This window comes from Mesitornis unicolor, unplaced genomic scaffold (assembly GCF_000695765.1).
Source record: "Mesitornis unicolor isolate BGI_N332 unplaced genomic scaffold, ASM69576v1 scaffold17930, whole genome shotgun sequence".
NCBI lineage: Eukaryota > Metazoa > Chordata > Aves > Mesitornithiformes > Mesitornithidae > Mesitornis > Mesitornis unicolor.
Window position 1 is genome coordinate 11,902 of NW_010157875.1, and position 16,275 is coordinate 28,176.

Sequence of the window (16,275 nt, forward strand, 5' to 3'; positions counted from 1 at the left end):
ATTTTCATTGTGCAGATAATGCTAAATTACCTTAAAAAGTCAAAGGAATTCATTTATACATTTGGGAGTGCACGTTGAATGTGGAAATTAGTAAAGAGAGTATTTCTGTTTAACATCTCTCAGGCGCTCTCTCCAGTTCACTTGGTAAAGCAGCTTTATCAAAACTCCTCCTTTAGTCTCACTCTCATCATACAAGATTTCCTCTCTTGGCTGCTAGGAGCAGTCTCTGTGTTGCAAGTTGTCAACTATGTGGTTTCTTCTCTGGATTGTGAGAGATTCAATTGTTTTATGTGCCTGTTCCAGTTGGATCTTTAAACCTTCATTGTGTGCCTTTAGAGTATTTCTTTCCTAAACGAAAGAAAAATAGAGAATAGCATTTTATTTTGAATTTGTTTCAGGACTGTTCTGGCTGTATGTTTAGGTTTGCTAAACCCTCTACTAGTACTAAATTTATGCTTGAAGTGAAGTAAAGTGGCTGAGAATTTGTGGTGCCACTGGACTGGTCTGAGAGTTAATTAACTGGAGTAAGGTGACACCTTCCCACCCAGCCACTCCCCCACACCCTCCAACTACTTTACAGTACTGTCGTGTAAAGCAGAATTTGTTTCATTACGTATGTACCTGCTCGAGTTCCTGGTATGAGGGTTTACAGCTGCGATGTTCCTCCTTCACCTTCTGGCTGCAGTCCTTGTTTTCCCATTTAACGTATGCCTTTCTGCGGCCTAGAAGTGGGCTTGGCCATGGGGATGGTGGAGCTGCCTGGAGATAAGGATTTTCTGGCATCCTATGTTCTTTCTTCTCTGTCTGTCTACAAGACGCATCAGCAGCCAGCAGGACGGGATCAGTCTGTGAACCCTTATGAACCACAGCTGGTTTCAGTCTCACTGAGATTTTCTGAGCTGAGGAACCCATAAGCATAATGGTTCGGTCCTTGCTGTCTTCATTGTGTTCCACTACTTCTCCATTAGGAAATGTGAACGGTCCTTCTTCTTGTCCTGTAGAATATATATGGTAATTTGAAGTCAAAATCTTCTCCCCGAAAAGAAGAAACAGGAGGAATAGTAATGAAAGATGATTTTAATAAATAAAACAACATTTATTCTGTATTGATTTTACATTCATTGGTCTCCAAAATAGGTGTCACTGCAAGTTTCTCAATATTATGTCTCTTGAAATAACTCTTTGCCCTGTCTCAGTAACACCAATATGGATCAGTAAGAGGAAAACAGTGCCATCAAGGTCAGCTAAAGAGAAACCTCTGGATAGGTAAAAGGTTTTATATAGGCCATTGATCGTCATGATTGTGCTGGAAGATTAAACCTGGGTGTTACTTCAGCATTGTCCCAGCTTGCAGCTGTAAGATACAACTTACCCACTTTATAAAGGCCAGATAATGACATTTTTAATTTTACACTGCTTTTGTACAGCTCATCCTAAAATACTTCTGCAGTTAAAAGTACAAACAGGGGTGGGGGGGGAACCCACAACATGAGAAGCAGTGGGCAAAAGATGCGATACAGGATTTTGAAAAGACCTGTTTTTGAAAAAGTAATTTCTTGTTTGGGGAAGAAAACAAACTGAAACTGTGAGTTCAAACACGTGAGGGGAACGAACAAAGTCAGTCCAGTAGCTGCTGAAGGCTGGAGAATTAGATGAGGACAGAGATGAACAGATGAGGCTTACACCTTCAACCTACACCTGAATTCTCGTTCTGCCACATGACGGAGCATTGGGAGGTACCACATTCTGGAGCAGTGGGTGATGACGGGGCAACAAGCTACAGCTCCATCTCTCTGTAAGTGCGACATCCCACGAGGCGGTTATTAGGCAGTGCTGTAGTTATTGCAGGTGGAATCTTAGAGATGCACATAGTCAGTTATCAAGAGAAACTGTGGCTCACAAAAGCACTAATAGGAAGCCTAAGATGGAATCCACCAGTGTGAATCTCAGAGACAACACAAAAGATTATCAACATGGCAAGAAGCAGATTTGAGGAATATGAGATACAAGCAAAAAGCAGGAGAGACATTCAAAGAAAGTGTGTATGGAGAGAGTTGGAACATGAAAATCAAAAGAATAACAGAATAAAAGTAGGCTGGGGTCTTATTCAAGGACACCACTTCCTCCTTTGGAAGCCTACATGGTAACACACAAATATGAGAAGTTTAAACAGCTTGTTTGCTATAAGGAGAAAAGAACAGAGAGAGGTGTAGATTTTTCATTTCTGATTAAATGAAAAATGGATGAACCAAGTGGAGTTGTAGACTTACCTACAGAAGTTGGAAAAATAAGCACAATTAGCTCATGGTTTTCCTAGCACACAGATACACAAGTAAACTGATTTTACAAACTCCACCTTGAAACCCAAGTCAGAATTGTAACAGTGCAGTGGTCACTCAATAGGACAACAGTGGTAAAAACGAGCGTACCAAGACCTGCCTGTCACAAGGTGAGAGCGCTAAGGGAACCTGTCAGCTGTTCGGGTCATGGCAGCCAGTTCTCGTGAGTCTGGCAGAAAAGTTAATCAGCTTTGTGGAATTTGTGCACCACACGTTGTGTAGAGTCACAAGACATCTCCCAGAAAGGGAGTCCTTATTCAGACCAGAACTGGAATGGAGTTACTTGGTGCAGGTTCACTTACTCCTGGTTCTAGTTTGTACATTATGTTGGTAAAACACTGCAGTTAACTAACGAAACCAAAAACTACGCTGTACAACTCAACTTTTAAAGAAAAAGGAGCAAAGGAAGGACTATCTAGATCTTTGATCTTTTTAATGTGTTTTTTTTTCTCACCATGGAATTGCTCCTTTACTCCAACTGGGCAGAGGCTTGAAGCAAGAGCAGACGTTGGGCTGCTGTCTGCAACGGAAGTTTTGGACCTTCTCTTGCACTCTATCACAACCAGGTCTTTGCATTGCTTGTGACAGTTCATTCCACAGTCTGCAAACAAAACAAAGTTTACACAATTCAGTGGCTCTGTTGTAGCATCCAAAATAAGCTCTCACACTGTGCTGCCTCCTCAGGAAGCAAGAAAGCCTCTGTGGTGTGCTCCACGTGCATTACCTGTAACAACATACATCTGGTAAACAGACCAATGACATCCCTGTGCTGTATACACCTAAAACTCCTTTTCATTGTGAAAATACAAAAGAGCAGCATTCAGTCACGACAGTGTTCTGACTGTAGGAGTTCCAGAGAAAGCAGATACCTGCATGAGGAATAAAACTGCAAAGTACATATCAGGAATGTGCTACACAGTTTTCACAGCGTTGGTGTTTGCGCCCCCTGGAAGGGTCTGTTTCCAAACCATCGAAATTCAGAGGTGTTTTAGCCAAGGGTCAGAGCTATCAGTTATGAGTTCCTTCATCTTTGCATTTCTTCTGGACCATCTGTCTTTTATACTGCTCTTGAACCAGTCTTCTCCTAGGCCCTGAGAGGCCAGATTAAACAGGTCCACAGATACAGCAATGGATCTCAGGATGATCAGGGGTTTCATTTGTCATTCACCATCAATTATAGAGTAAAACTAACAAAGTACCTTACCTTTGCATCTGTATCCTTGTTTAATGACTCCCCATAGCTAAAATTTAAACAAAGAGACTATGTATTAATATATTTATCTGCACATTTGATACCTCCAGACACTAAAAGCTCCACTCATTTCTACAATCTGAGCACCTGCAGAGTATCTTGTTTTTCTACCCTTGTAATGGTAAGGTCAAAATACAAACTACTAATATTTCATGTGTTCCTCAATCACAAACAAAATACCTTGAGCTAGTCTCTAATGAGTACATCAGCAGACCTGACAGCCCCCAGGGAAGTTGTGGAGCTGGAGTAGATGGAGAATTCTCCATCTCAGCACTCCTGTTTGATTTCATCTTAACTGGGGATTGGTAGGACAGTCAGTTTTACTAAACCTTGCTGTGCCACAGGCAGGGGCATGTCATGTCTGTACCAGGACATGAGCTCTAACAGCCCCATGGAGTGGAAGGTTTTAGATTTAGGTGTCTTGCCTAAGGCACAACCAAACACCACAAGGCAGGAGCCGTGTTTGAACAGATGAACAGTAATCCCAACAGGGGTGTAAAGGGCACCTTAAATAGCTACACAAGCAGAAGCCTGGTGTTCTATATAGCTTCACTGATGTCTTGTGTAGATCCATTTGTATATATGGCACATGGTTGTGGGATTTTGAAAATGGCATTATTCCAAAAAACATTAATATATCTACTAAAAAGTAAGCTTACAAATCCAGCACAGTTGTCGCAGAAAGTAGGCCTTAAGTAAGTGGTCTCTTGGAAGTTGTGAGCAAAGCCAAGTCCTAATTTGGAATAGATTGAGCTAGCCCTCATAAAGTAAGCTGTTATTTCATCCCTGCTGATCAGGCCTTCCCTGAAAATAAACAAGAAAAGTTGTTTCAGAGATGTATATTTTCTTAAAAGCACAAGGAGAATGAAACATATCTTTCTTCACAGTTTATAATGGCAAAAATACAGTGATCTCAGTAATCTTGTCAACTGCTCCCAAAGTCTACGAAAGCTTATCTAGACATTTTAAATGCAGCCTGTAAGGATAAATGAAATAGCTGTGTCTGTGATGCAACCTCAAAATTACTTCACAGGAAACCTCCGAATAATCATTATTGTATTTTCCCATGCTTTTAATATATTAAGAAAAATGTTCTTAACTTGACTAAAATACACATTTGCCAGTTCTCTATTTCTGAGGGACAATTTAATCTTAGAAAAGTTCTCTAGTAGTATATACTGAATATCATTTCAAAAAATACTTCTTTTTCTATTACCTGTTCTTCCTCCTACACTGGCCTGGTTACCACTGCTATAGCATTCACAACACATTTAGAGGATGCTTTTGTCAGTTAAGTTTTCACTTCTAATTGTGGGTGAAGAGGATGAATTTTACCACTCCAATGACAGAAATAACATTTAAAAACAAAAACCAAAGACCCCTCCTAAAAACAGATGCTATGAAGTTGGTAAGCCGAATTAGGTACTCACCAGTCCTTAGCCATTACACAAAATGAGAATGGAAAACTGGCAGCTATCTTTTCAAATTCTTCCTGGGAAATGTATCCATCCTGATCATGGTCATAATTTTTGAAGACAGACTGTGCAAGATAACAGAATAGTTTATAACAAGGATGGGCTGAATTACCAGTTCAGAAAGCCTCCACAGTATTTATTGATCTTGTCTCCCACTTTCTCCCATTAGCTAACTGCTAACTGCTTTTTTTTTTTTGGCTTGAGACCAAAGAAGCGTTATGATTTCCTGATTTGTAGCAAAATGTAGGTAAGTCAACATAGCCTGGACTAAACGATTCTCTACACAGTGACAGCTCTGTTTTTGTTTCACTTTAAGATCACTATGTTCAGGCCTACACGTACAACTTGTACCAATGCTCTCAGTGATGATCTCTGTAGCCAAATCAGTGTAGCTGCCTAGCTTATTCCATCAGGTCAATGTTAGGTGAAAACTTGTTACATTATCGCGTCCAGTTCTGGGCCCCTCAGTTCAAGGAGGACAGGAATTATTTGAAAGAGTCCAGCGCAGAGCCACAAAGATGACTGAGGGAGTGGAGCATCTCCCTTATGAGGAGCGGCTGAGGGAGCTGGGTCTCTTTAGCTTGGAGCAGAGGAGACTGAGGGGTGACCTCATTCATGTTTATGAATTTGTAAAGGGCGAGTGTCAGGAGGAAGGAGCCAGGCTCTGCTCTGTGATGTCAGATAGGACAAGAGGCAATGGGAGCAAGCTGGAGCATAGGAGGCTCAACCTGAACATGAGGAAAACCTTCTTTACTGTGAGGGTTACAGAGCACTGGACCAGGCTGCCCAGAGAGGTTGTGGAGTCTCCCTCTCTGGAGACATTCAAGGCCCACCTGGCCGTGTTCCTGTGTGACCTGGTCTGGTGATCCTGCTCTGGCAGGGGGGTTGGACTGGATGAGCTTTCCAGGTCCCTTCCAACTCCTGAGATTCTGCGATTCTGTGACACAATTGTCATACAGATACATATTTCCACTTGTAGAATGACATCACTGTTTGTCTTTGCCCTTAAGGGATGGAGCACACCTAGGCCAAATTTAGAAATATATTCCAAAACGGCGTGTATCAAAGGATATCTAGCAATATTAGAAGTGCTTAGAAGGAAAAGAGATGAAGCAGGGATGCAAAGACAAACTCTTTACCTCTCTCCATCCACTTTGGAATCAGTCACCTGAGCTTACGTGATGGTTTCCAGTAAAGCAGGTGACCCAAAAGAGAGAGAGAAAAGCAATGGCTGCTCGTAACAAAGCCACTGTGAGAAGCTCACTTTCAGACTCCACCAGCAGCATGATGTTGAAGTCTGCGGCAGAAATGGACTCCCTGGTCCTTGACGAATGCCTCTGGAAGCACACAAACCAGTATTCCCACTCCCTGCTGGTTTCTAAGCCATTTAAGGAATTTCCTTCCAAGCCTCACAGTCCTCCACTGCTACTTACAGCTAGGCAGAAATATCTTTCTGTCAGGACAGAAGCGCTTACAAACTCAGTACAGCTTTGAATGCATCCACTATTTTCTTCCCTTCTTTGTGTCTTCTTATACCTAGAGATTAACGCTACGACTGACATGTAAGGTAAATGGGCCAACCATACTTACATCGACCATCCTCTGAACATGTTTGCTGATGGTTTTCGGATCAGGTTTTGGGGCTACTCCTGAGGCCCAGTCTGCAACTACTGGTGGTTTGGAAGGTGTCAGAGGCTAAAAGAAATTGAATGGAGTTCATTAGTACTACATGGAAAGATTTTCAGTATCACACTTCTCTCATTTGTCACAAATGTGTGATACAAGACTGCAGAAATAGCCTATTGGACCCAATATCATACTTTTGATAATTACATGGTACACGTCAGAGGAGGTTCTTCCCTGAACTGTCCAAAACAGTGGCCATTCCCTAAACTGTCACAGCTCACTGACAACCTTGTAAACTCACCGTCTTTCTCTGTACTTATAAAACAAGAACAAAACTGAAATATATCACCGATGGGTTTTTTTATTTGAATCACATAAGAACTCTTCATTTAAAAGAACCAGGATCCAGTGCCAAGATTGAGCCTGATGTCCTGTTTCTACAAAAGTAACTTCATTTGTGTTTGGGTTGATATGATAAAACCTGATGTGTCCACTCTCCCATATGTTCTAGCTTAGGCTTCATCACTAACCAAACAATTTATGCTTTAACAGATTTTCCTCAGTCTATAAAGCTAAAATGTTTTCAACTTAACATAAAGTAAAATTAATGCAATGGATAAAAGTCACATTACTCATTTTTAAAAAATCCTTTTGTTAAGAATTCGGGAAGGCCCTTACAGCAGCTCGGTGACTTCGTGGCTCTCGTGCATATGAAAGCTCATAAATTTCATCTTCTGTGTAGTAAAGATCAAGGGACAGCTGAAAACAAACACAACAACAGTTTAATCTGGAAACTGTCACTACTACTTGATAAACGTTCCTGGCATGCGTTAGTATTTTTCCATGGAATAACTTTTAATTTAGGTTGCACTGTGAAAAAAATGCACTTGAGCTGCACAGGTGTTCACACTGATTTGAAATGGGCACATTTCTAAATTCCAGACTGTTATTGCCCTTACCTGTAAATCTGTAACATTACACAGCTACAGTCATTAGCGCAGAAGTGACTGTAGGCATAATTAGTAGTCAGTTGATAAGTAACCTGAAAAAAACCCTGTTACTCCCATAATATTCAAGAGGTCCATCATGCAACTAAGCACAAAAGCACCGAACTGTCCATCAACTCAAATTCTCAGAAAACTCTTGTTTAAACACATCATATTTATCCAATCCAACTGTGACCACGTTGAACTAAGGAGTATGTGATGAGGACAAAAGATGAGCTTCTCTGTAGTGAGAACCTTTAGCTGCTAACAGCAGTTACAGAAAACAAGAAACATTACACCTAGGTAAATGAAGGAATTTGAAATAAAAATAACAAGTTTATACCTTTGCTTCTGCATGTGTCCTGGAAAATAGTATAGCAAATATTTTATTGACCAGAAACAAATTTCAAGCTAAGTTTGAAGACGGTAACATGACACTTTTTCACACTAAACATATGATTGAACAGAAAAGCCAGACACAAATGTATTACAAGCCTCAATCCATAGCAAGTCCAAAGAACATATAAACTTGTTACAGTGAGTGAAGATTGTGGCAGTCATATGGACATAAACAAACAAAAAAAAAACAAAATATGCTATTTTATCCAATGAATAACCTTACTTAAATTGCAGATATGCAGTAACTTTCTTGTGAACAACTACAACAATTACTGTTGTAGTCATAATGGTGAGTAATTTTAGATTCTTGTGGAAATCTTAAAAGCCGTTTCTGACACTCAAAAAACAAAATTCCAAATGCTATGATAGTTCTATGAATTATTGACTTATGTATGTAATTACTAATACCTCTTCAAACTGATTTGCCTGCTAATGGGAAAGCATATGACTGAAAAGAGGAAGGAGAAAGACTGCTGGAAAAAGATAGGGAAAAAGGAAGGTTATGTACCCTAGTATATTAGCAGACTAGAAGCTCCTGCTTTGAAATGAAGTATTTGTTTTAATTTATATCTTTACTTCTTGTAATGTATGTCATATATATCTGCATGAAATTATGGCCAAAGTTCTACATATTTTAATGGCCATTTTTATAAATCATTCTTTTTAAAAAAAAAAAAAAAAAGGAGCGGGACCTAAAATAATTTGAGACAAAGCATTTACAACATCTAGCAGGAAGAAATTCACCACAACGTAGCTATATTTCAGGTCCCAGGCATATGTGTCTAATTTCACACATGAATGCTCCCAGAGAGAACAACCTCAAGCACATCAAAATTTTAATCTATTAGCCTTTTGCTGAAACAAGAGTTGTAACCAGAACTGGAAGCAGCCTATGTAATTTTTCCAAGATGAGGTACCTGGTAAGGCCGAACAAAACTGTGAAACAAGGAAAGCAGGTTTACTCTTTTAATAAAAGGCAGTTTTTTTAACTTGCTAGGAGAAGTTAAAACTATTGTCGTGACATACATCCCAGGTAATATCAAATTTTTTAGTAACATGACACTGACTAGGTATGATTGGAAGAGTAACACAACTACTCTATTTTACTAAATTTTATGTCAGGTTTTTTAGTACCAGAAGAAACTTAGCTAGAATTGTGCTATGTTTTAACTCTGCACATCTTAAGGGATTGAACTTCTATGGGAAAGTTTGTATGTTCAACACAAGGAAGCTTTGTATGCAATCTTCTGTCCCCAAGGTGCACCTAAGGAAGCTTTCTACCCATCTCCCAATATAGGCTTAATCAGCAGGACTCGGAGCACTTCCTTAGTGAAAGTACAGAGACAATGCCTACTACTAAAGTGAAGCAGAAATCAACATTTCCTTCCCTTACAGAAATAATCGGAAGCAAGCTGCTGAACTGGCACTTCTACCCTTGCCGCCAGATAAATCAGTATCACTAACTTTTTCTCTTCTATTATAGTACCTTTCCTTAAGGAACAAAAATTACAATATTATGTATTTATAATTAATGGAATTCTCTATTTACTTGTTTGAGAGGTATAAAAGATTATTTTTGTTAATGGAGGTATTTATCTCATCTTAAGGGACTTACCGTAAGCAGATGAACAAGGTCCATATTGGCCTCCAGGGGAAGTGGCATTTCCTGGAGTTGTATCAGTTCATTTATGTGGTTATACAGAGAGTATAGTTTGTATATGTTAATTTTTTTGTCCTCTAAGTAGTCTGGCATGCCCTCATGAAGTGATATCAAATCTTTCAGGTGAACCCCAAGGATTGGGATCTTAAAGTTACTGCACTCATTATAGGCACGTCGATAACTATCATAATTTCTGTAAGATGAAAGCAGTTCTGTCATCTCATTGAAGACCTGAAAAAGAAAAAAAAAAAAGAAAACAAAAATTTTTTGCTCTAGTCATACAGCACAAGCATTTCCCTTGTTATTGTTAAGGTGTTTACTCACAATGACCCTTGAAATGGATTTTAAAACTTCAGGTTTCAAATGAAATTTAGTATCACCTCAGCTAATGTAACTATCTGTAATATGTAATTATAGATAGTTAATCTATAGCCTAATCTATAACGCTGGTCTTCCTACATTCCCTATTTAGTCAACAAAAAGAAATAAGATCCTCTCAAATCAAGGGGGTGTGCATGCAGATAATGCATAAGCATAGGACAACCTCATTGACCTTCAGAAAAGCAATGATCATCATCTTAAAATGTGGAATGCCATTCTCCGGCTTCCCGGTCACCAGCTGGAATTGCTGGAATCAGAGAAAACCTACACAGCTATGGTCCCATCACAGGTGACACATCTGAGCTTTTAAGAAAAAAATTTTCCATGAAGAAGAAACAATATACTGGGCTTGTTGTAAGGCCAAATGAATCTCAAGTCTAGCAGTATAAGTATTTCCCTTGTTTAAAACTGTACAGGTACAAAGCTGCCTCTTATCTTCATAAAATCACTGGACCAATGTTTTCCTGTGGAATTTCCTGTCTAACCCCTTGATTTTTAGCCTTCATAAACTGTTTGTTGCAGTTAAACCTTAAAGTGTATTCTCAAGTCACTAATTATCAGCCTTTCTTTACCCGCTTTCTGTTAGCACTTGTATACAATTTCTTGATGCTAAACTTACTCAAATGATAAACACATATGAAGTTCACTCCTCATAATGACAAAATTTGTAAGACAACAAGCTTCTAAATGAAGTTTGCTAACTGGTTTTATATATTCTGAAAGCAGCAATCATTATCACTGGGATATCATACTGGTCTATACTCCAGGTATGTACTGTTAATTCAAGCTCTTCATAATGTGATCAAAACAGGTTCATTAGATATTAAATCTTTCAGGCCCCAAACAAGATAAAATAATAAAGCATATCAGTCTCTTAAGAAGAAGCCTCTTAAGAAGCCGTTTCATTGCTAAAAAATATGCTTCACTTCACAGTTTTAGTAGCTGGCATCTCAGCAAAAAAGACTCATCTGTACTTCACAAGAATTTAATTAGCAATTACAATCGATTCCTAACATTCCACTGTATTATATTGTGTGTATATTACGGCTAAGTTCGTTCAAGTCTGAACTAGATAAAATCATAGTGAAAGATCAGATGAACTAAACCAGCTTTTTCAGTTTTAAACTCATCTGAGCTAGCATTGCTTAGACTCGGGATGGTCAGCGTTGACACTGATGACAATGGTTTGTTCTCAAATGATCGAGGATCCAATTCTCTGCTTTTGTGTTTGAAGGCTATTCTGTACCACTGCATATAAATGAAAACGCAGCTTGTCACAGCTGAGAATTAAAAGAGCAACTTCAGAGAAGCTACACAAAGCTTGAAGGAAGGTGGGGATGGAAGTGTAGGAGTAACTGGTGTCACGGAGATTAAATGGCAAGGAACAACCCTCCAAAACCAAAGGAAGTAATCTTTTTTTGTCTTTCTCTCCATCTTATCCAATGAAGTAAGGGGGTTTTTGTGTGTGCAACAGCAAAAAAAGTTAAAGATTACCAACCTTAATTACATCGTGAGGAACACATGAGCTTGTTTCCTTGAGTCTGGAAATTGAACTGTGACAGAGACCTCCTATCACTGCCATTAATGTATTGAAATTCTGCAGCTGGTGGAGCTTCTGTGTCGACATACAAAAAAATCAGTATTTATTATTTAAAGGTTCAAGTTGTTCAATATGCACATCCAAACTCTACATTTCCTCTACTGTCATCTTCTAAAGTCTTCCCAGTTTTGTGAGACTATCCATTTGACTTCATTCATTTTGGTAATGAGCTGTGATTTTACTGGGTGTAATATGTATTTATTCCACTGTTACTATATCAGAGTAATTCTGCAGACACAGTAAGTCTTCCAAGTACTTCCTCAGTACTCCTTCCTATTCCCACAGCGTGCCATAGCTAAGAAACACTGCCTATTATCTTGGTTATGACTGCAGTTGAATTATTATGCAAAGAAGACCAATAGCACTATGGCTCTGCTTCTATCCAGTAAGGTGTATCTGGTAGAAATGCTTCTAATTATGGCCAAAGGTGTGACAGTGCTTTATGCTTTGGAAAGGTATGCAGTCACAGCTTGGAATCTCACCAGCTGATTCAAAAGCAAGACAAGTTTTTCAGTGAAAACTATTTCTCAGAATAGATATGAGAAAGTCATGGTGCCATGACACTGTAATATCTGAACACTTTGTATGAAACCACAGCATACACAAATATGTATGCTGTATATATGAACAAGTAGACCAGTGCCAAAACTCCCAGCTGACCCTACAGCAGTAGTGTGGGAAGAGCAACTAAAGGGTTGTATTAGAGACAGACAAAATAAACACATGTGAAAATTTAACTGACCTGCGCCACATGAATGAACTTGATGAACACTTCAGCCCGAAGCTGTGGTGTTGGTCTGCTGAGAACCATTAGCTGTACCCACTGAGAGATACCATTGCAAAGAGCAATTGATCTTTCCATTGTTGGATTCTCCTTCACACAACTATTTACAATGTAGTTCTGATAATCTGAGAACTTAAAAAAAAAAGTGTAAATGAAAACTCACCTACAGTTTCATATACCTCATGATCTCTGTGCAAATACAGGTCTGCTTTTCAAATGAACGATAGTAGATATATTTTACACCTTAAACATCCATAAGAATGAAATCTCTCCTTTGTCAAAGCTTTGCTCAGTTCAAAGCAGAAGGCTTCACCTAACTGAATTAACTGAGAGCTTCTTTTTTTCCTGTAATTTGTATCACATCATGTGTTTCACGTATATCTCAGGAGCCTTGACTCTTATAAATCCTAGGATGAGTAGAATTGGAGATTTCCTTCCAGCCTCAGTGGCTCCGCAGATTCATTGAAACTAAGCTTCTACAAGGAAGGTTAAACTGATTTTGAAGTGTAATCTAGTAACTCAGTGATAGCTTAAGGAAGTTAAGCGCTCAGTTTATGCAGCTAGGGCACACTTTTTAATTAAGCTACACTAATACAAAAAGCAAATTCAATGAGATTCATATAAAACTGCGATAAGGCCACTAACAATGAGGGCTACAGATTCCTTAATAATACAGCTTGTGAAATTCTCTTAGGCAACCAAAGAGATCTAAAACTGTTCAGTAAACACCTGAATGTGACAGATTTTTTTAAGCCATTCTTCCCATTAAGGTCAAAGAGAAGCAATCATTCGGTTTGCTGATGCAATGTTTATCTATTCTCTTGATTTATCCATTAAGAATACACAAAAATCTGAATCATCAGAAAATGTGACACAGGATTTATAAATTCCATTCTTTACTATGACCACTAACACGAACATCTTACCAAAAACATTCATAGCTTTAATAGACATGCTCCTTTCTAAGGCCACAGGAATATACTGAATGGCACTGATCTTTAAAAAAGGTCATAAATTGTCAGGCTGCTGCTTGTTTCTTGCTCTCCCTCACTTTCTTTCCACCTTTTTTTTCCCTATCAATTTAATAAGAACTATTAACACTTTAAAAAGCAGGTATGACAGCAGCCATCTCTGGATTTGTCTTCTTATTAAATTAAAGATGGAAGAAACATTAACAGTAATAAGTAGAGCTGTCTCTGAGATTACATAGTACTTACAATTATTGTTTGAGTTTTGAACCCCAGCCAGATTTGGCTGGATCTTGAAATTCAAACAACTACTCTATCCAGATAGAGAATTTTTCAATATCTGACTACATAATTATGGACTTCATAGCAGTTTATGAACAGAATTATGAAGCAGTTTGATTAGTTTATATTTTGTTCTCAGCAGCTCTCTCCTTCAGAAAGATTTTGTTTTTTTTAATATGGGACAAATGTATACCTAACATACTACTTAAACTTTTGAAATAATTTTGGTGCAAGAATTTAACACCAAGGTCAGCTGTAACAAGACTGTCAGTAGCACATACGGTAAAGAAGTCCAGGTACTTAAATAATACGAGAACCTTGAATTGCAATGACTAACTTACAAGCCTCAACAGGAAAGCAGAATCTAGATTCTTCCAAAAGACTGTAGCCTCCCTATATTTTATAACTATAAATCAAGGTGGCTTCCAAACAGCGGTGTACCTGCAATCATTACTCTGTGAACACCACTCTGCATTACTCTTTGCAAGATACACGGTGTTTTGTGGAAGATATTGCTGTGTGCTGTGTATGTTCAGGGGATCAAGTAGCCCTTTCTGACTTTCAAATGACCAAACCTATGAATAGTTATTCCAGTGACTGGTAACACAGCAGGTCATTTGCAGCCCTACTCCCAGTCTATGCTGCCATGTTAGAATAACAAAAGGATTCTGTGGCTTAGCATATCATGAACACATTCTGCAAAGAGTTAATGAATATAGCTATTTATTAATTGCACATTATTTTCTGATCTGAGGTCTTGGTAAACTCAATTTATACCAAAATACACGCAAGAACCCTGCATATAAAATGTATACAATGTAAGTAACTGTTGGAACTCTATGATATATCTGACACTCACTGCAATCATACTTGTTATGCTTATTAATCATTAATTACCTTATGTCTGCACAGAGCTTGAAAATGTTAGGAGTTATATAAGCTCTGCATATTACTGCTGCCTACAGTCAGCAATCTATGCATGACTTTGGTTCCACGGCTTTTTGAATTTAACACAAAACACAAAGAGTCGTGTACTGTCAGCTCAAAATAAAGCACGCTAATACATGACCAAAATCTTCCACAATCTATTGAGAGCCCCTTTCCTTGCAAGACTTCATCTTCACATTGTAGTGTTCAGAAAAAAACCCACTAAATAAACAAAAACAAACCAAAACACCTCCTAAAAAAAAACAGCTTTCACTGTTATCATCACACTGACTGACTTCTCCATGTGTGAACTGTATCAGGTTTGAATAGAAGTAATGTTGTAGCATACAAGGATGTAAGCGAAGCCACGGCGCCCAGGAAGTTAGTACCTTAGCATCAGCTAAGCTAAAACAAATGAAATTAAAGAAAACATAAATGAGATAAATCCTTAAGAATTGTTTGTGTACTTGAAAGCTTGTCTAATAAAATATTTTAAACCCCCTTACATTAAAAAAGGGCACTTTCTCTTTATTTTGTTATGGCCAATCAAAAATGGCAAGCAGAGTCCAGTGGACATCTTCTATACAGACAGTCACTGCACACGGATGCTGCACGGTTTCCTATAGCCCCAGGAGGTTATTCAGGGAGACTATTCCAAGTTTCCTTCACCCCACTTCAGCCTGATCATTGATTTGAGTCAAAGGAGGCTGCTTGTTCTTGTGCCAGATGACACCACTTGTTCTAACAAAAAGAGATTATTTGGAAGAAGATCAAATGGTTTTCTCCTCTTCACTCCAACTGGCCTTGCCTCAACTCTGTTTCACAGTTGCTCTGTTCACTCTCAGAGTTCACTCTCCCTCTCTCAAATGACTGCAGCAAAAGGGTACATACTCAGAATAAGCACCACTGGCCACACTAGTAAAAAACATAGGGTCTGGGCAGAGATTCAGTTTGTCCAACTGCTTCCACTGCTGGGTTAATCTTGTAATACTACCCCTCACCCTTCTTTTCTATGTATTTCCCATCTTTGTTCAAAGTAAATAAATACACAAATACATAGATAAATCAATAACTTACTGATATTCTTCTGAAAGACTTAAATTCAAGATAGGTGAGGTGGTCTGACAGCTCCTCTGGCTCAAGATGATCAAAAAGAAGTGAGACTTTCCGTTTCTTACTGGTGTTGGCCTTTACACGCTGTGTCAGCTTTCTAGACCAATCCCTAGAATTTCTTTTAAACAAATTTTAAAACAGTATTATCCTGAGTTATTTTCTGAAAAGCAAACTTTTCCTCTCTCCCTAATAGAGAAGTAACATTATTTTCATGCCTTACTGCAATAAAAAGTGAATTATTTTAATTTCTAAACAGCAAGGTCCTTTCATGCACTAGAGGGTATATGACAAAACACTGGTAGTCTTTATTATATTGATGTAGCCCTTAAGTGCAATACAACTACACTACAAAACTGCACGAGTTTACACACTGCAATTCTAGAATTGCTGTCCATAACTTTGTCTTCACTGAACACATCCAGTGTAAATAATTTACTAATTTATAATTAGCAACAATTTAATTTTTTTTTAATATTTAAATAA

The 16,275-nt window shown here is 38.4% G+C and overlaps 1 protein-coding gene across 1 annotated transcript; it reads right to left on the reverse strand.

The window, feature by feature from the left end:
- Positions 1–213: 213 nt before the first annotated feature.
- Positions 214–15,910, reverse strand: RASGRP1 (RAS guanyl releasing protein 1 (calcium and DAG-regulated); the record flags this gene model as incomplete). Its single annotated transcript, XM_010181801.1, has 12 exons — positions 214–348; positions 622–995; positions 2,794–2,940; positions 3,544–3,580; positions 4,251–4,395; positions 5,022–5,131; positions 6,657–6,761; positions 7,371–7,451; positions 9,693–9,968; positions 11,617–11,733; positions 12,461–12,634; positions 15,757–15,910. Coding segments are annotated over 12 exons (1,855 nt in total), but the record flags the coding sequence as incomplete, so codon positions are not given.
- Positions 15,911–16,275: the final 365 nt, after the last annotated feature.